We start from the raw sequence: 14770 nt of genomic DNA on the forward strand, positions 1-14770 counted from the left end.
TCGTTTCTATGGCCGTGATCCATCTCAGTATGACTTGCACATTATGGGGGTTATTCTCTTGGGCATGGAAGCATACATTCCTCTCTTATCCTCTGAGTATTGAAAAAAAAAAAAATGGTTTAATCGCATTTGTTCTACTGCTGGCTACAACAAGGAGACAGCCTTCAAAAGTTACCGGAGCCAACCCTACCCTGAAATTCATCTCTTTTATGTTTCTGTCAAGAATCATGCCAAGTCTGTCCTTTGCTCTGAAAAAAAAAAAATTACATTCTTACTAAATGCTCTGAACTCTCTATCTCAGATTCTTCCCGCTCCTCCTGGCATCTTATCAGTATCGTTTCTAACAACTTTACTTCATCATCCTTCCCTCCTTTTTTTCATTCTGATGACTCTGTAACTGTTTCTTCTCCTGATAAAACTGAACTCTTCACTTAGACTTTCCATTCCAATTACACTTTATTTGATTCTGGTGCTGTTCCTCCATCACTTCCCTTCCTCATGGTTGACATTAAAATTTCTTCAAGTATGTGTTTTCTATCTTAAGTTGCCTCAATGCTAACAAGGCATATGGGTTTGAAGGTTTCCCTCCGGTTGTCCTCAAGAGCTGTGCTTCTGTGCTACACGCTGCCTTGGTAAACGCTTTTGCCTCTGCCTGTCAACTTGTACCTTTCCTTCTTGCTGGACCTTTGCCCTCATCCAGCCTGTTCCAAAGAAGGGTGACCATTTCCAACCCTCTAACTATCGTCCAACAGCTTTAACATCTTGTATTTCTATTAGGCTGGCTTGGCGAGCTGTTGGAATGTTGAAATCTGTTTGGAATAATAATACGTTTTCGGTTCATACTAAAGTAAAAATTTACAAGTCCATGGTTAGACCAATTTAAATTTATGGGCATGAGTCATGGTACAGTACAATTGCAACAGATCAGAAAGTATTAGGATTAGAGAATTTAATACTGTGAAGGATTCTTGGGGTAAAGTGGCAAGACAGAGTTATGAATGAAAGAGTACAGGATATTACGAGAGTGGAACCAGTTGATGAACATGTGAGACTGTCTCGCTGGAAGTTACTGTGGCGTATATATAGAAAAGAGGGCAGTTTAATACAGGATGTGCCAGTTGACTGCTAGTGGAAGAAGAGGTAGAGGTAGGCTGAGGGAAACCTGGTTGAGGACAATGAAAAGAGAAGCAGGAGAGGAGTGTTGTGGGGCCTGAAGGAGATGGCAAGAGACAAATTTTGGTGGAGAGAGTTCATCGAGGCCCTATGGTTCCCGTGGGGTACCACAGGAAATGATCGACTGATTGATTGATTTTTAAAGTTGTTGAATCTATTCATTACAAAATAATTTTAAGGTACGTTTTCAATCATAATCTTCTTTATGATTGCCGGTATGGGTTCTGTCAGGGACGCTCCACTGGTGATCATCTCACTTTCCTTTCAGATTCCTGGTCATCTTCCTCTCGGGACCTTGGCGAAAGCTTTGCCATTGCATTTGACGGCTCAAAGGCTTTCTTTTGAGTCTGATGTAAATCATTAATACCCAAACTGCCCTCTTATGTTTCTGTCCATCTGTCTGAGCCTTTATCTCTTGGTTCTTTTCTCGTCGGTCTATAGCTGCTGTTCTAGACGGCCGCTGTTCTTCTCCTAGAGCTATCAATAGTAGTGTTCCTCAGGTATCTGTCCTATCACCAACTCTCTTCTTTCTCTTTATCAAAGATCTTCTAAGCTGAATATCTAACCTTATGATCTAATATGCTGATGACTCCACCCTGCACCTTTCCATCTGCTTCGCACAGAGTCCATCTATGCAGTTGCGTCAACAGACAAGGGATGAGGAGATGGTAAACTTAATGTCTGGCTTGGATCTGATTGGGGTAAAATTAATCTTTTTACTTTTAATGTATCAGAAACGTAGTTCTTACATTTTTCGATTTGTCAAAATCTACTACAGAAATATCCTTGAAATTTAAAAATGTCCAACTCAAATCATCCATCGTCTTTGGTTAGACTTCTCTTGGAATTTGATTCTCTTGAAATTTATCTTGGAGCGATCGTATTAGCTCTCATGTAAAATCTGCTTCCAATTGTTAAGGTATGCTAAGCCAAATCAATGCCTACTTTACCCCTTCACAGTTGTTGACTTTGTACATGGACTTTATTCGCCCCTGTGTGGAGTAAAACTCTCATGCATGAGGAGGATCCCCACGTACAGTAGTACTCAACAAGGCTGAGTCGAAGGCTTTTCGTCTTATTAGCTCTCCTTCTCTTACTGGCTCCCTTCAGCCTGCATCTCCTTGTTGTACTGTTCCATCTGTATCTCTTTTCAGTCGCTACTTCAATGGTCACTACTCCTATGAACCGTCTGGTTGCATCCCTCCACCACTATGACGTTTGCATAACAACCGTCTGCTAGTAATCTCTCATTCTTTTTCTGTCCAGCTCTCTAATGCAAGAGTTAACCGTTGCTCCCGGTTCTTCATGTATGCAACAGCTCAACACTGGTAGTATCTGTCTGTATTTGCTACTACCGCATGACTTACAGTCAAGGTATCTCGAAATTAATGGATCTTGAATATGGCTCTCTGTTATATATCTTGTTTTTATATTTTTCTTGAAGGGAACAGTTTGCGGACTTCTAGTATTTGGTTTCTTTTTCCTTTATATATATATATATATATATATATATATATATATATATATATATATATATATATATATATATATATATATATATATATATATATATATATATATATATATATATAATATAAGAATAACACCATTTGATCCGCAGAGTTTGTGTAGGACAAAATATTGTGTGATGTAACCTGAATAATGATTGTATCATTAGTGACGACTGAGAATGATATGATGCAGTTCATGACACAATAACAATTTCAGGTGGCATCTCGCATTATTTTGACAAAACAGCCAAAGCAGTTCAAACTCAGTAAAACTTTTATTTATACATTCAGTCAAATTCTTGCCCGTGTATGGATAATTTCTTGTTTGAAATAAGATCCAAGTCCAGTTATTACTGAAGTATCTTATGCTATTCAGTTCAGTGATCGTAGATACTCAGCAAGTAGAATATCTTAAAAAGTAGAGCCGTTCAGACATTCTCAGTGACCCCAAAATAGTAAAGTCTGACTATGTTTGTCTAGGAAGCATTTTCCATGTTGAATAAAAACTCATTTCCATCCTGTTCCCACTATCTCCATTCGACATTTCTTAGCTCAGAAGAGACTTTCGAAGTCAAGAGAGGGATTAGATGTGGACCATTACAACTTTCTTACAGTCTAAAAATTATTTAATTTTTAGACTGTTACCACAGGTTGTGATGCCATTTTCCTCACACCAATAGTCAAAGTATTGCTAGTCCTTATCTAATCCCTCCCTTTATTTCGAAAAGTCTCTTCTAAGATAAGGAAGGTAGTTTGGAGATACCAAGAACAAAGTGGACATAAATTTTTATTCAGAACTGAGGAAATAATTTTAAATTCTCTTCAACCCCTTCATTTCTGTCGTACTTTAAAAAATTAATAACTGAGATGTGTCTTGGGTAAACGGTATTAAATCAGTATTTTCTTTTAGTTATGTTGTTCGTGAGGAAATAGACCGCGTGGGGGGTACCCTGAAAAATGGGGTGTATGATGGAATGATGGGCCGACTCCAGAGACACGAGGTAGATTTCTGCACCGTTTTGGCCCCTTTACGAGGGCGGCTGATCATGTTGGATTACCTGAGGACTTACCCATCCGACGTCATGACTTTGGTGTCATTGAAGCCACCTCCTCTACCACAACACCTCGCCCTTGTCGGACCATTTACAGGTAACTCTCACTAAAGCTCTAACTGTCCTTTGCCCGTCACTCATAAGTTTGACTAATTGTCACTGTTTCGCCATGCTGGCAAAACTACCTCTCTGACTTTATGACCACACTCTCATTTATTCCAACACATCTTCCACAGCACGTGAGCATTTACCTTTCACAGCATGTGAACATTTTTATTATCATCGGTGGAGTTTTGGGTGTGGTGGAGAGAAGTGTGTGTGTGGTATGGTGGTGGGTGAGTGGGAGGGGCGGCAGGTGCAAAAGGGAAAGGGAGACAGAGGCAGTGACAGAAGAAGGGACAAAACAATGTTTTAATGTGGAAACAGGTGAGTGGAGGGATTTTCTGCTTGTCAAAAAAGCACATCAGCCAACTCTGCTTGTACAAGGTTACTTAGGGATTTACCTAGTTTAAACACCAGGTAGTGATGCTCGCCATTGTATGAAGTCCTTAATTAAGGCATTTTTTAAAAAATTCTGCAGGGATAAGATAATTTTGAAGAGGCTCGAATTTGTCATCAGAGGCAAAATTAAATGTGGAATAGAGAGATAAAACACGAATTACATTTTTCTACAATGATTAATGTAAATGCCATTGCAAGATATTCTTCTGCTTAATTACTCTAGACCCGATTGTGTCTCTACATTGTGTTATAAGAGAAAGAAGAATTTACCAAAAGTTTTGCACAAAGATTTTTTTTTCTCAGCAGTACAAATAGCTGACAACGTTATTCGTCAGCATAATTTATGGCCAATTAGCATCTTTCCTTTCACGATTAATTTTTTATGCCACCATGTAATTGTAATTCTTGTTATTTTATGCCATTAGCCGAGTACAGTCTGTACAATTTGCAAAATTAAGTTGTTAATAATTGATACAATGTAAAAGTGTTGTATCAAACTCTAACAATGATTACGAACAAGAGAGCAATGTGAGTGAATGATGTTTACTCTCAGGTAAGTTTGGCAATGGGTGGCCTGGCCCAACCCGACCGTCACGCTAAGCAGAAGCCAAAAACTTTACTCCTATGTGAAGTAGAGTTTAAATTCTTTCTGCATGTGATACATTCATTCAATAAATTTTATCAACTAAAAACTCATCCATAAAGGCGTAGGAGCCTCTTGGAATCCCGAGTTCTCCAAGGGAATGTCCGGCTCTAAATGTGAAGGAATCAGTTACGAAATCACATTAAAATAGATCTGCAGTCATAACACTGTTTTTTTTTTTTTTTTAATCAGCTCTAGCAATTAAATATCGCAGATTCCGCGCTCACAAAGTGCACTTTACTGGTATGGTGTATATCAATCCTTCTAATATGGACAGCTACTGGCGTCCCTTCTTTTGCAAGGAGTGTTGGTTCTGGTGTTGCCATGTTGACCTGCTCCTGCAACTACGCTCATTCAGAAATTTAGGATTTTCATTGTGTATATTTATGTTAACGGTATTTCGTTTTTGTTGCTCCATCAGCCCTGAAACCCATCATTTGAGGAAAGAAATCTTCATTATATTGATATGAATTATTATAATTATTATTATTATTATTATTATTATTATTTTTATTATTATTACAGGTATTATTACTAATAAGAAAAGAAATCTCCAAAACTGTCAGCCATGGTGTGGTTGGGCATCCTGGTGAGTCTCCTGGTGTGGGCAGTGGTGTTATGGATGCTGCAGAGGCTGTGGGTGCAGGTGGCAGGAGGTAAGACTGTACAGTTCATCATCACATTCCTGTACGGTTGGGCCATCCTCTTGGAAGAACCGCCCAAGGATCCATCTGTTAATGTCTCTGGACAGGTAATCACTTAAATATTGAAAAATGCATAGTATACCATCCCCATCTGCTGCTCTTGGACATTCCTGACACTTCGAGTATAACGTATTTTGATTTAGAGATCTTTTACAGTAGATCAACTAAATGCAGCTTGTTTTCATGTACTCGTACTTCACTGTAAAAGGCTTTCCCCTCATGTAAAATAGTTTTGTGGTAATATATTTAAGTTAATATTGTTTCATCGTACTGAACGGGTGAACTACTGGTCTATAGTATTTTATAATTGATGCTTAGTACAGGTGGGAAGCAATATGTGCACTGACTCGTTATAATGACTGATTTATAATTGACCATGTTGTAGATGTTGGTTGGCTGGTGGCTGGTGTTCTGCCTCATCATATCAACGGGGTTCAAGTCTGCCCTGATCGCTCACCTCACCGTCCAAGGCAAGAATAAGCCGGTGGAGACATTTCAGGACATGCTAAATATCCCAGGCTGGAAATGGGGTACTGAAGTATGGCTGATGACGGGGGCTCCTCGCCACTATTTTTCAACGCACACTGACCCTACTGTCAAAGCCGTATATGAAGGATTTGAGGCAAGTGAACTAAATCTGATTCAAGCATACAGACTATAGTAGACTATAAATAAAGTTATGAATAGCAATGCATTCTCTGCAGTAAGAAACGAGGTAGTGGACAGTTCTTTTGAACTGTCTACTATCTCGTTTCTTACTGCCATCTTAAACCCCAGCAAACTTTGAATATTAGTGAAAAGTGTTGGTATTATCCATAATTACACAAGTAATAAACCTCTTCAGACAGAGGACGTAGGAGTTTTAGTCTACAATTCTCCAAACTGTTTTCATGAACTTAACTCATTCAGGTAAAGTAATTCTTATCCACTGTATTCTTGTATTAGTAAGGTTAGATGTTACCCCACGGCATTACACATCAACGCATACTGGTCCCATTGAGGAATCAGTATCTGAAACATTTCAGGTCAGTGAACCGAACTTATCAAAAACTTACAGACCAAACTGATTAGGAAACTGCCATTGAAGATATTGAATTTAGGAGATACTGAAATTAGTTTTTGATAGCAAAAGTGGGTTTCATTTAATTTTTTTTCGTTTTGCAGTGCCGTTGATTAACGGTAAATATTAAAATAATACACTTTAATTGTGGTATGACACAGTTCCGTTTGAAATCTCTTTGTCAAACCGAGGTATTTTATTATTGTTATTATTATTATTATTATTATTGTTAATATTATTTTTAATGATAAAAACCCAAACCATGTGAAAATATAAAACAGTCAACACCAAATCATCACACCCTTCTTCAGCCAATGTTCGTCCATCAGTACCACAATCATACACAGGTGTAAGTTGCAAGCAGTATAATCAAAGAAGCAGTCAATACCCTCACAGCACGCCGATCATGGCAGGGTGCAGTCACAGCCGGTGCTAGACTTTTTTAACTGAAATACAGTATATATATATATATATATATATATATATATATATATATAAATATAATATAATATATATATATATATATATATATATATATATATATATATATATATATATATTTGTTACGTCCCCACCAAACACCACAGGCTCCAGCAGCAGTAGCACAGTACAGGAAGGACGGTGCCCAGTGAATTGTTCTTCCTATTGTCAGCCTCTAGGTGCACAGTACGCAGGATCAGCTCAGGCGTAAAAAAAAAAGCACTGGCTTCCGAAGTTCACTGTCTTTATTTTCCAAATAATTACAATGAATGCTTTCAAGCTGCACTGCTCTATGCCAACCATCCCACCCATTCTGATCCGCAAAGTAACTCGAACTGTTCACAGTAAGCTTCCCAAGATACTCTACCATCAAATTCGTGAGGTTTCTTTTTAATTGGACCTCCATTATAGCCATGTACTTCATTGGTTTGGGGCCAAAAATAACTGAGGCTTCATAATTAAGACCAGGACTTAAAACTTCTGCCTTCTGATTATTCATCCCTGTAATGCTACCTTTAGATGCCTGGGATCCGTCAGGATTCACCATACACTGTCCTTTCCTTTTATATGCCCCCTGTACACTAACCTGAGTCTCAGCAGTGCAATATTTCTCTACAGCCTCAATTTTCTCACTAATTAGCTGCACATGGTCAACTACATGCTTCAACTGGTTATCTACATGCTTTCTGCACTTCATCACAATTCCCTCACTAATTGTCTTCATCTGGTCATCTACATGGTGTTTGCACTCTGTCACTATTTCCTCACTAACTGACTTCAACTGGTCATCTACATGTTGTTTACACTCCATCACATTATTGCTTACCTCATACTTCTGCTGCTCTTGCTTGGCACTACTTCTTCCTTAAACTGTTGCTGCTCTTCCTTCATTTCCCCTATGAGAGCATGTAGCTGTCCTTGCATTCTCAGCTGTAAGTCTCTCTGTTGTTCATGTAATGCCTCTTGAAGCTGTTCATAACGTTCTTTCTGTTCTTCGTTCTGTGCCTGCAATTTCCTTTGATTTAATTCCTGAGCTCTTTCTGCTCCTCACTTTTGGCCTGTAATTGTTCTTGGAGTTCTTTCTGTCCATCATTCTGTGCCTATAGTCTTTCATTATGTACTTGTAATGAGATATTTTGTGATTGTAACTGTTCTGTAATTTCTTTCTTTGAAGCTTGTAATAGCTTCATAATTGCAGCCAGGGTTTCCTCCTCCTCCTGCCCAGCTCGGGATCTTTTCTGCAAATCACCTTTCTCCATGCCGAAGATTAGACTCATTGCAGCACCAAAATTATCCACACTCCTGACACCAGTGTTACGTCCCCACCCCTCACTGCCATAGGTTCCAACAGCAATACTACAGTACAGGAAAGATGTTGCCTAGTGAGTTGTTCTTCCTATGGTCAGCCTTCAGGTGTACAGTACACAGGTCAGCTCAGGCATCGTAAATAAACACTGGCTTCCTAAGTTCACTGACTTTATTTTCCAAATAATTACACTGAGTGCTTTCCAACTTCACTTCACTAGTCTCACAAACACTGGAGCTATAGAAACTTTACCAACTGCAATCATTCTTAACCCACCACGTCCCGACCGATTTTGCACCTCCGATACCCCCCAATCCCGAACTATTTTGGAAAAAGTAAATTTTGGGTAAAACCTCCGCTTTAGGTGACAAACATCGAAAATTCATAGAGAAATCGCTCACCTGAGGTTTAAAATACTCGATACAGGTAGCAGTACCTCCTTACCTTACTGGGTTTTCTATCAAGCTGGCTCCAAAGAAAACGAGTTCTATGGGAGGGTAACTATTCCACACCACACAAAAACTGTATTTATTTATTTATCTATTTGGTACAAATTTATATGTAATGTGAGAGTTTATTGGTTTTCAAACAGTAATATAGGCATTATAAGCATTGTTTCACTCAATAACTCATCAACATACCTGATCTTTTTTGGAGACATTACCTAATTATCATTCTGACTGTTTCTTCCTCTAATGCTATGTAAACTTTGTCCTCCACATTGTCATTGATTGGGGAATCACTCTGGCCCTGAATGTCTTTCTTGGCCAGGTCACTGGTAACAGGTGAATTGCCGAGACAATAGCGTGCGGTGGGGGGAGGTTATGTGGTGTAAGGCATTGTCCCTGCATGGCATCTTGTAGAGGAATAGAGGAAGGTGTCCCGTGTAAACGTACCAATAATCACGCACAAAAATTGAAAATTGTGCAAATTATGAACCTTGCAATTGCACAACGTACCAGTTTGTGGTCGGGACTGGCAGTTACATAATGTTCCAATGTACCCATATGTCGACGGGACGCCTTGGGTTAATGCTTAACAACACTTCACTGTTTTTTTCACAAGTACCAATGATGTACAAAGTTCAATAACATTTCACTGTTAGCCTCTGTTTTCACAAGTACCGAAAATATACACACATCACTGACACTGCACTACATTCAAATTGAACTGAAAACCAACTGACTTTGCTCTAGTGTCCTCCCCATCCTTAAGTAAACTTCCATTGTTCTAGAAAATTCCAGCACACACTCGACGAGGCAACAATTAAAACAGTTACCAACTAGGAGACATCAAAACGTGCCAGAGCTCTTCCACACAACACTCTAAATTATTTAGAATACAAACTTAAATTAAATCACATAATTTAACAAACAATCACATAAATAAAACATTATTGAGATAAAGAGTACAAAAATTAATGCATAACTTACGAAACAACACAAACAGCAGGTTAACGGGCAACTCTGACCCATACCGGAGCTGGCTACTGTAAACACTGGGGAATTTCTCGACCACCCAACTGGCAAATCTTGCTTCTTAACAGTATAACCCTGGTATAATGCGTTTTTTCTTGTGTGTGTGCATGTGTGTGTGTGTGTGTGTGTGTGTGTGTGTGTGTGTGTGTGTGTTCAGACAGACTGTGAAATCAATAAATTCGTGAAATACCTAGTACGTTCGTGAAATGAGTGTAAATTGAGTTGGGATAATTTAGACTAGGTTAATTTAGGCTGCGTTTAGGTTAGGCTACGATAATCTAGGTTATATTTAGGTAAGGTTAGGTTACGTAAATTTAGATGAACGCTAACCCTATAGTGACCAACCTGACATAACTTACCGTTTATTTTTATTAACCCAACCTAACATAACGTACTGGGACATCTGTGGTGCGGTGTTATCTACTGGCCAAAACATCCTGTGCTGTCGGCGATTTATTTGTGAACGTGCTTCCCCTAAATACTGTAGCGCAGCAGACGTCCTTTCACCCTTCCCATTATGATCTCATTATGATTAATAAATTGATGGCTTTCATGAGGGAGACTGGTTTGGTCAGAGTACTGTAACCATATTACTGTGTTGATTATTCCTTTTCCGAGTGAACATTTGTATATTTTGTATGATTTAATTAGGGTTGACTCTTGATTTATTTTGAATAGTTCCTGCTTATGATGGTTTTGTTTCTTATACTGATGTTCCCAATATTTAACCATGTACCTCGCCTGAAAGACTCCCGTTGATGAGTGCAAGTGTGTAATACAAGGAGGTACTGGTTACTTACAATTGATGGGGTCCAGTTGGGTGATGTAATTCTATTTTTGTACTGTACATATGTTAATGTTTTGTATCGTTTTTTTTTTTTTTTAATTGATGATGTATATGAAACAGCTCTTGACTTGCTTGGTTCTCTGTCAAATATTGCCGTTTCGTATATTAATGCCTGTGCCTCGCTTGAGAGTCAGTAGGTGATGAGAAGGAGTGTAATGTAGAGAGGCATTACATATTTGCAGTCACTTGTGTTCTGTCAGTCGAGGTATTTCACCCATGTAAGCACATTGGCTATTTAGTTTGGTTTAGGTATTTGCATTTTTAGACCTTTCTATATGGTGGCGATTTGTCTGGTGGGTTTATTGGTACTACGATTATTGAATAGGTGTTTTTCTGTATGAATTAATGAATAACCTCTCAGTATGCGGCAATATATTGGTAATGGACGTGCAGCTCATCCTTAACCTGCGCCGTCCCGGTGACGTGAATTAACGTCCGCACGTGATGTGCACTCATGTCCCAGCGACGTGAATTAACACGGCAACATTGCAAGGTCCCTAATTTGCACAATTTTTAATTTTCGGTAGTGATTTCGCAAGTGATTTTTGGCAGGTATACACGGGACACCTTCCTCTATTCCTCTACAAGATGCCAAGCAGGGACAATGCCTTACACTGCATAACCTCTCCCCCCCCCTGCACGCCATTGTCTCGGCAATTCACCTGTTACCAGTGACCTGGCCAATAAAGACATTCAGGGCCAGAGTGATTCCCCAATCAATGACAATGTGGAGGACAAAGTTTACATAGCATTAGAGGAAGAAACAGTCAGAAATGATGATCAGGTAATGTGGGAAAAAAAAGGCCATGAATGGTGATGAGTTAGTGAGTGAAACAATGCTTATAATGCCTATATTACTGTTTGAAAACCAATATACTCTTGTACTACAAATAAATTCGTACCAAGTAAATAAATAAATACTGTTTATGAGTGGCTAAAATAGTTACCCTCCCATAGAACTCATTTTCTTTGGTGCCAGCCTGTTAGAAAACCCAGTCAGGTAAGGAAGTACTCGTACCTAAATCGAGTATTTTAAACCTCAGGTGAGCGATTTCTCTATGAGTTTTCGATGTTTCTAACCAAAGCGGATGTTTGAGTCAAAAAAAAAAAAAGGTCCAAAAATGTTGGGACTGGGGCGCACCACTGCCCAGAAAACGCCGGGATGGGGCGGGTTAACCACGTCAAAAACGTTTCCCCAAGGCAACTGGGACGATGTTTTTTTTTTTTATGTGAGGAAGAAGGAACCAAAGGCACCAAGCCTGCAAAACTGCTCCTTCCAAGAGAAAAAATACAAGAGAGCCAAAATCAAGATCCATTCATTTCGAGATGCCTGGACACACTGCGTTTGAAAGACTGGAGATCATAGGAAGTAGGAAATACAGACAGAGGGAGACAGTTCCAGAGTTTACCTGTTGCATAAATGAAGGATTGGGAGCAACGGTTAACTCTTGCATTACAGAGTTGGACAGAAAAGGGGTGAGAGTTTGCTGCTAGATGGGTGATACGTGCCCGTTGTAGAAGTGGAAGAATGCATGCACAGTTCAGAGGAAGAGTGACCATTAAAGTAGCGATAGAAAAGAGGTAGAGATGCAACAGTGCGGCGAAGAGACAGAGGTTGAAGGGAGTCAATAAGAAGGGGAGAGTTAATGAAACGAAAAGCCTTAGACTCCACCTTATTGAGAAGAGCTGTATGTGGGGAGCCTCCTCACACATGAGAGTTATACTCCATGCAGGGGCAGATAAAACCCCTGTATAGTCAACAATTGTGCAGGGGTAAAGAAGGAACCGAGTTGGCTTAGCTCACCCAATCTCTTGGAAGCAGATTCTACAAGAGATGTAATACGATTTTTCCAAGATATGTCCCAAGTAAATGAAACCACATGCACGTTCAACGATGATGCAGAATTAAGCTGAATATTATTAAACATTAGTGGGTATACCTGTTGAAGATTTTGTCGGGTTGATAGGTGCAAAACTGAGTCTTTGATGCATTAAAAACAACCAGATTATTTTTACCCCAGTCAGAGATACGAGCCAAGTCAGACATTAGGTGTGCCATAGCCTCATCCCTTGTTTGTTGAAGTAACTGCTGAGATGGACGTTGTGGGACTCGAATGGAAAGGTGAAGGGTAGATTCATCAGCATATGAGTGGTTAGGATTAGATGTACACACAACAAAAAAACTATCGTTACACCTTCTGCGCGATATAAAATGACACTACGAATGAAGGTTTTTGATAACAGCCTCCTCCATTGGTATCCCTGCGTGTGTTTGTTGCATATTTATTATAAGCTATATCCATTGCTTCTCCCATGCATATTTCTACCTCGTCCTATTTGGCAACTCACCCACTGTCAGGCTTACCAACCCTAGCGAGACAGCCAGGTTGTTCATTATGAAACACATCTGACCCCCCCTGTAACGATAGTTTTTTTGCTGTGTGTACAGCTTAGAGGGTCATTGATGAATAAAAGGAAGAGAGTTTGTGATGGAACAGAGCCCTGAGTAACACCACTGTTAATAGATCTAGAAGAACGATAGAGTTTGCCTAGGCAGGGTGTAAGCACAGTTCTTGAGAACAACAGGAGGGACTCCATCAGCCCCATATGCCTTACTAGTATTGAGGCCTGTGATGGCAGAAAATACATCAGCTGCAGAAATTTTAATGAGAGCCATGACGAAGTCAGAGGGGGGAAGTGATGGAGGAACAGCACCGGAATCATCTAAGGTGGAATTGGAGGAGAAAGTCTGAGTAACCAGATCTGCTTTATCAGTAGAAGAAATAGCTACAGAGCCACCAGAGTAGAAAAGAGGAGGGAACAATGATGAGGTAAAGTTGTTAGAAAGGTTTTTGGCAAGGTGCCAGAATGAGCGGGAAAGATTTGAGTTAGAGAGTTGAGAGCATTTTGTACGGATGAAATTATTTTGAGCAGAGCGAAGAACAGACTTAGCACGATTCCGGGCAGAAACGTATAAAAGATGTGATTCAGGGGTGGGTTGGCTCCGGTACCCCTTATAGGCCCTCTCCTTGTTGCATGCTCGGGAGAATAACCTCCGTAATGGGCAAGGCACACCCAGATGGCTCCCCGCCATGGAAGCAATAATCATTCCATGGAAAATCATAAAAGTACTGCCTGAGGGCCTCCCAATCTGCAGCTCCAAAGTGCCAGAGATGACGTTTCTTTGGAGGGTCCGCACGCCATACCGGAGCGATAGGACAGGTTAAGGTGATAAGGTTGTGATCGGAGGAGCCCAACGGAGATAAAAGATTAACAGTGTAAGCAGAAGGATTAGTTGTAAGGAAGAGATCAAGTATGTTGGAGTTCTCTCCAAGGCTGTCAGGGATACGGGCAGGGTGCTGTACAAGCTGCTCTAGGTCATTAAGAATTGAAAAGGTGTAGGCTTGTTCACCAGGTGGATCATTGAAAGGAGAGGAGAGCCAAAGGTGGTGGTGAACTTTGAAATCTCCAAGAATGGAGATTTCAGAGAAAGGAAAAATGGATTGAATGTGTTCCATCGTAGAAGTAAGATAGTCAAAGAATTTTTGATAGTCAATAAAATTAGGAGATAAGTAAACAGCACAGATATATTTAGGCAGAGAATGACAAGAAAGCCAAAGCCAGAGTGTAGAGAATTCAGAAGAATCGAGTTCAGGAACATGAGAGCAAGATAAGTTGATGGTATATATACACAACAGCCACCTTTGGCTTTGAAATGAGTATAGTGAAAGTCGAAGGATACAGAAAAGGGTCTGCTGTCAGTTGCCTCAGACTGCTGAGTCTCAGAAAAAGACGGTGAGGTTTAGAGAAGTAGAGGTGGTGCTCAACGGAGTGAAAGTTAGAAGAAAGGCCACGAATGTTGCAGAAATGAAGAAGAAGAGAGTCAGATAGTGGTTCCAGGCATCTTGAGTCGTCACCGGGAGACGGGCAGCAGGTGGGGGTATTTATGTCCCCCCCCCCCCTGGGGACTCTGAGGCTACGTTATTCGACGCCATTTTTCAAAATTGTGAAAAGG

General features: G+C 40.0%; 1 protein-coding gene across 1 annotated transcript in view; it reads left to right on the plus strand.

Annotated features, from left to right (window-relative positions):
• Positions 1-14770, plus strand: part of LOC145397074 (glutamate receptor-like) — a 40520-nt gene that overhangs the window by 9789 nt on the left and 15961 nt on the right. Inside the window, exons 2-4 of the mRNA XM_080270282.1 lie at positions 3595-3833; positions 5447-5631; positions 5970-6210. Of these exons, the coding sequence (XP_080126408.1) occupies positions 3595-3833; positions 5447-5631; positions 5970-6210 (665 nt within the window). The remainder of the gene's footprint in view (positions 1-3594; positions 3834-5446; positions 5632-5969; positions 6211-14770) is intronic.

The sequence above is a fragment of the Coenobita brevimanus genome, chromosome 40 (genome assembly GCF_032717465.1).
Source record: "Coenobita brevimanus isolate Jiangsu-jjx chromosome 40, ASM3271746v2, whole genome shotgun sequence".
In the NCBI taxonomy this organism is placed as follows: domain Eukaryota; kingdom Metazoa; phylum Arthropoda; class Malacostraca; order Decapoda; family Coenobitidae; genus Coenobita; species Coenobita brevimanus.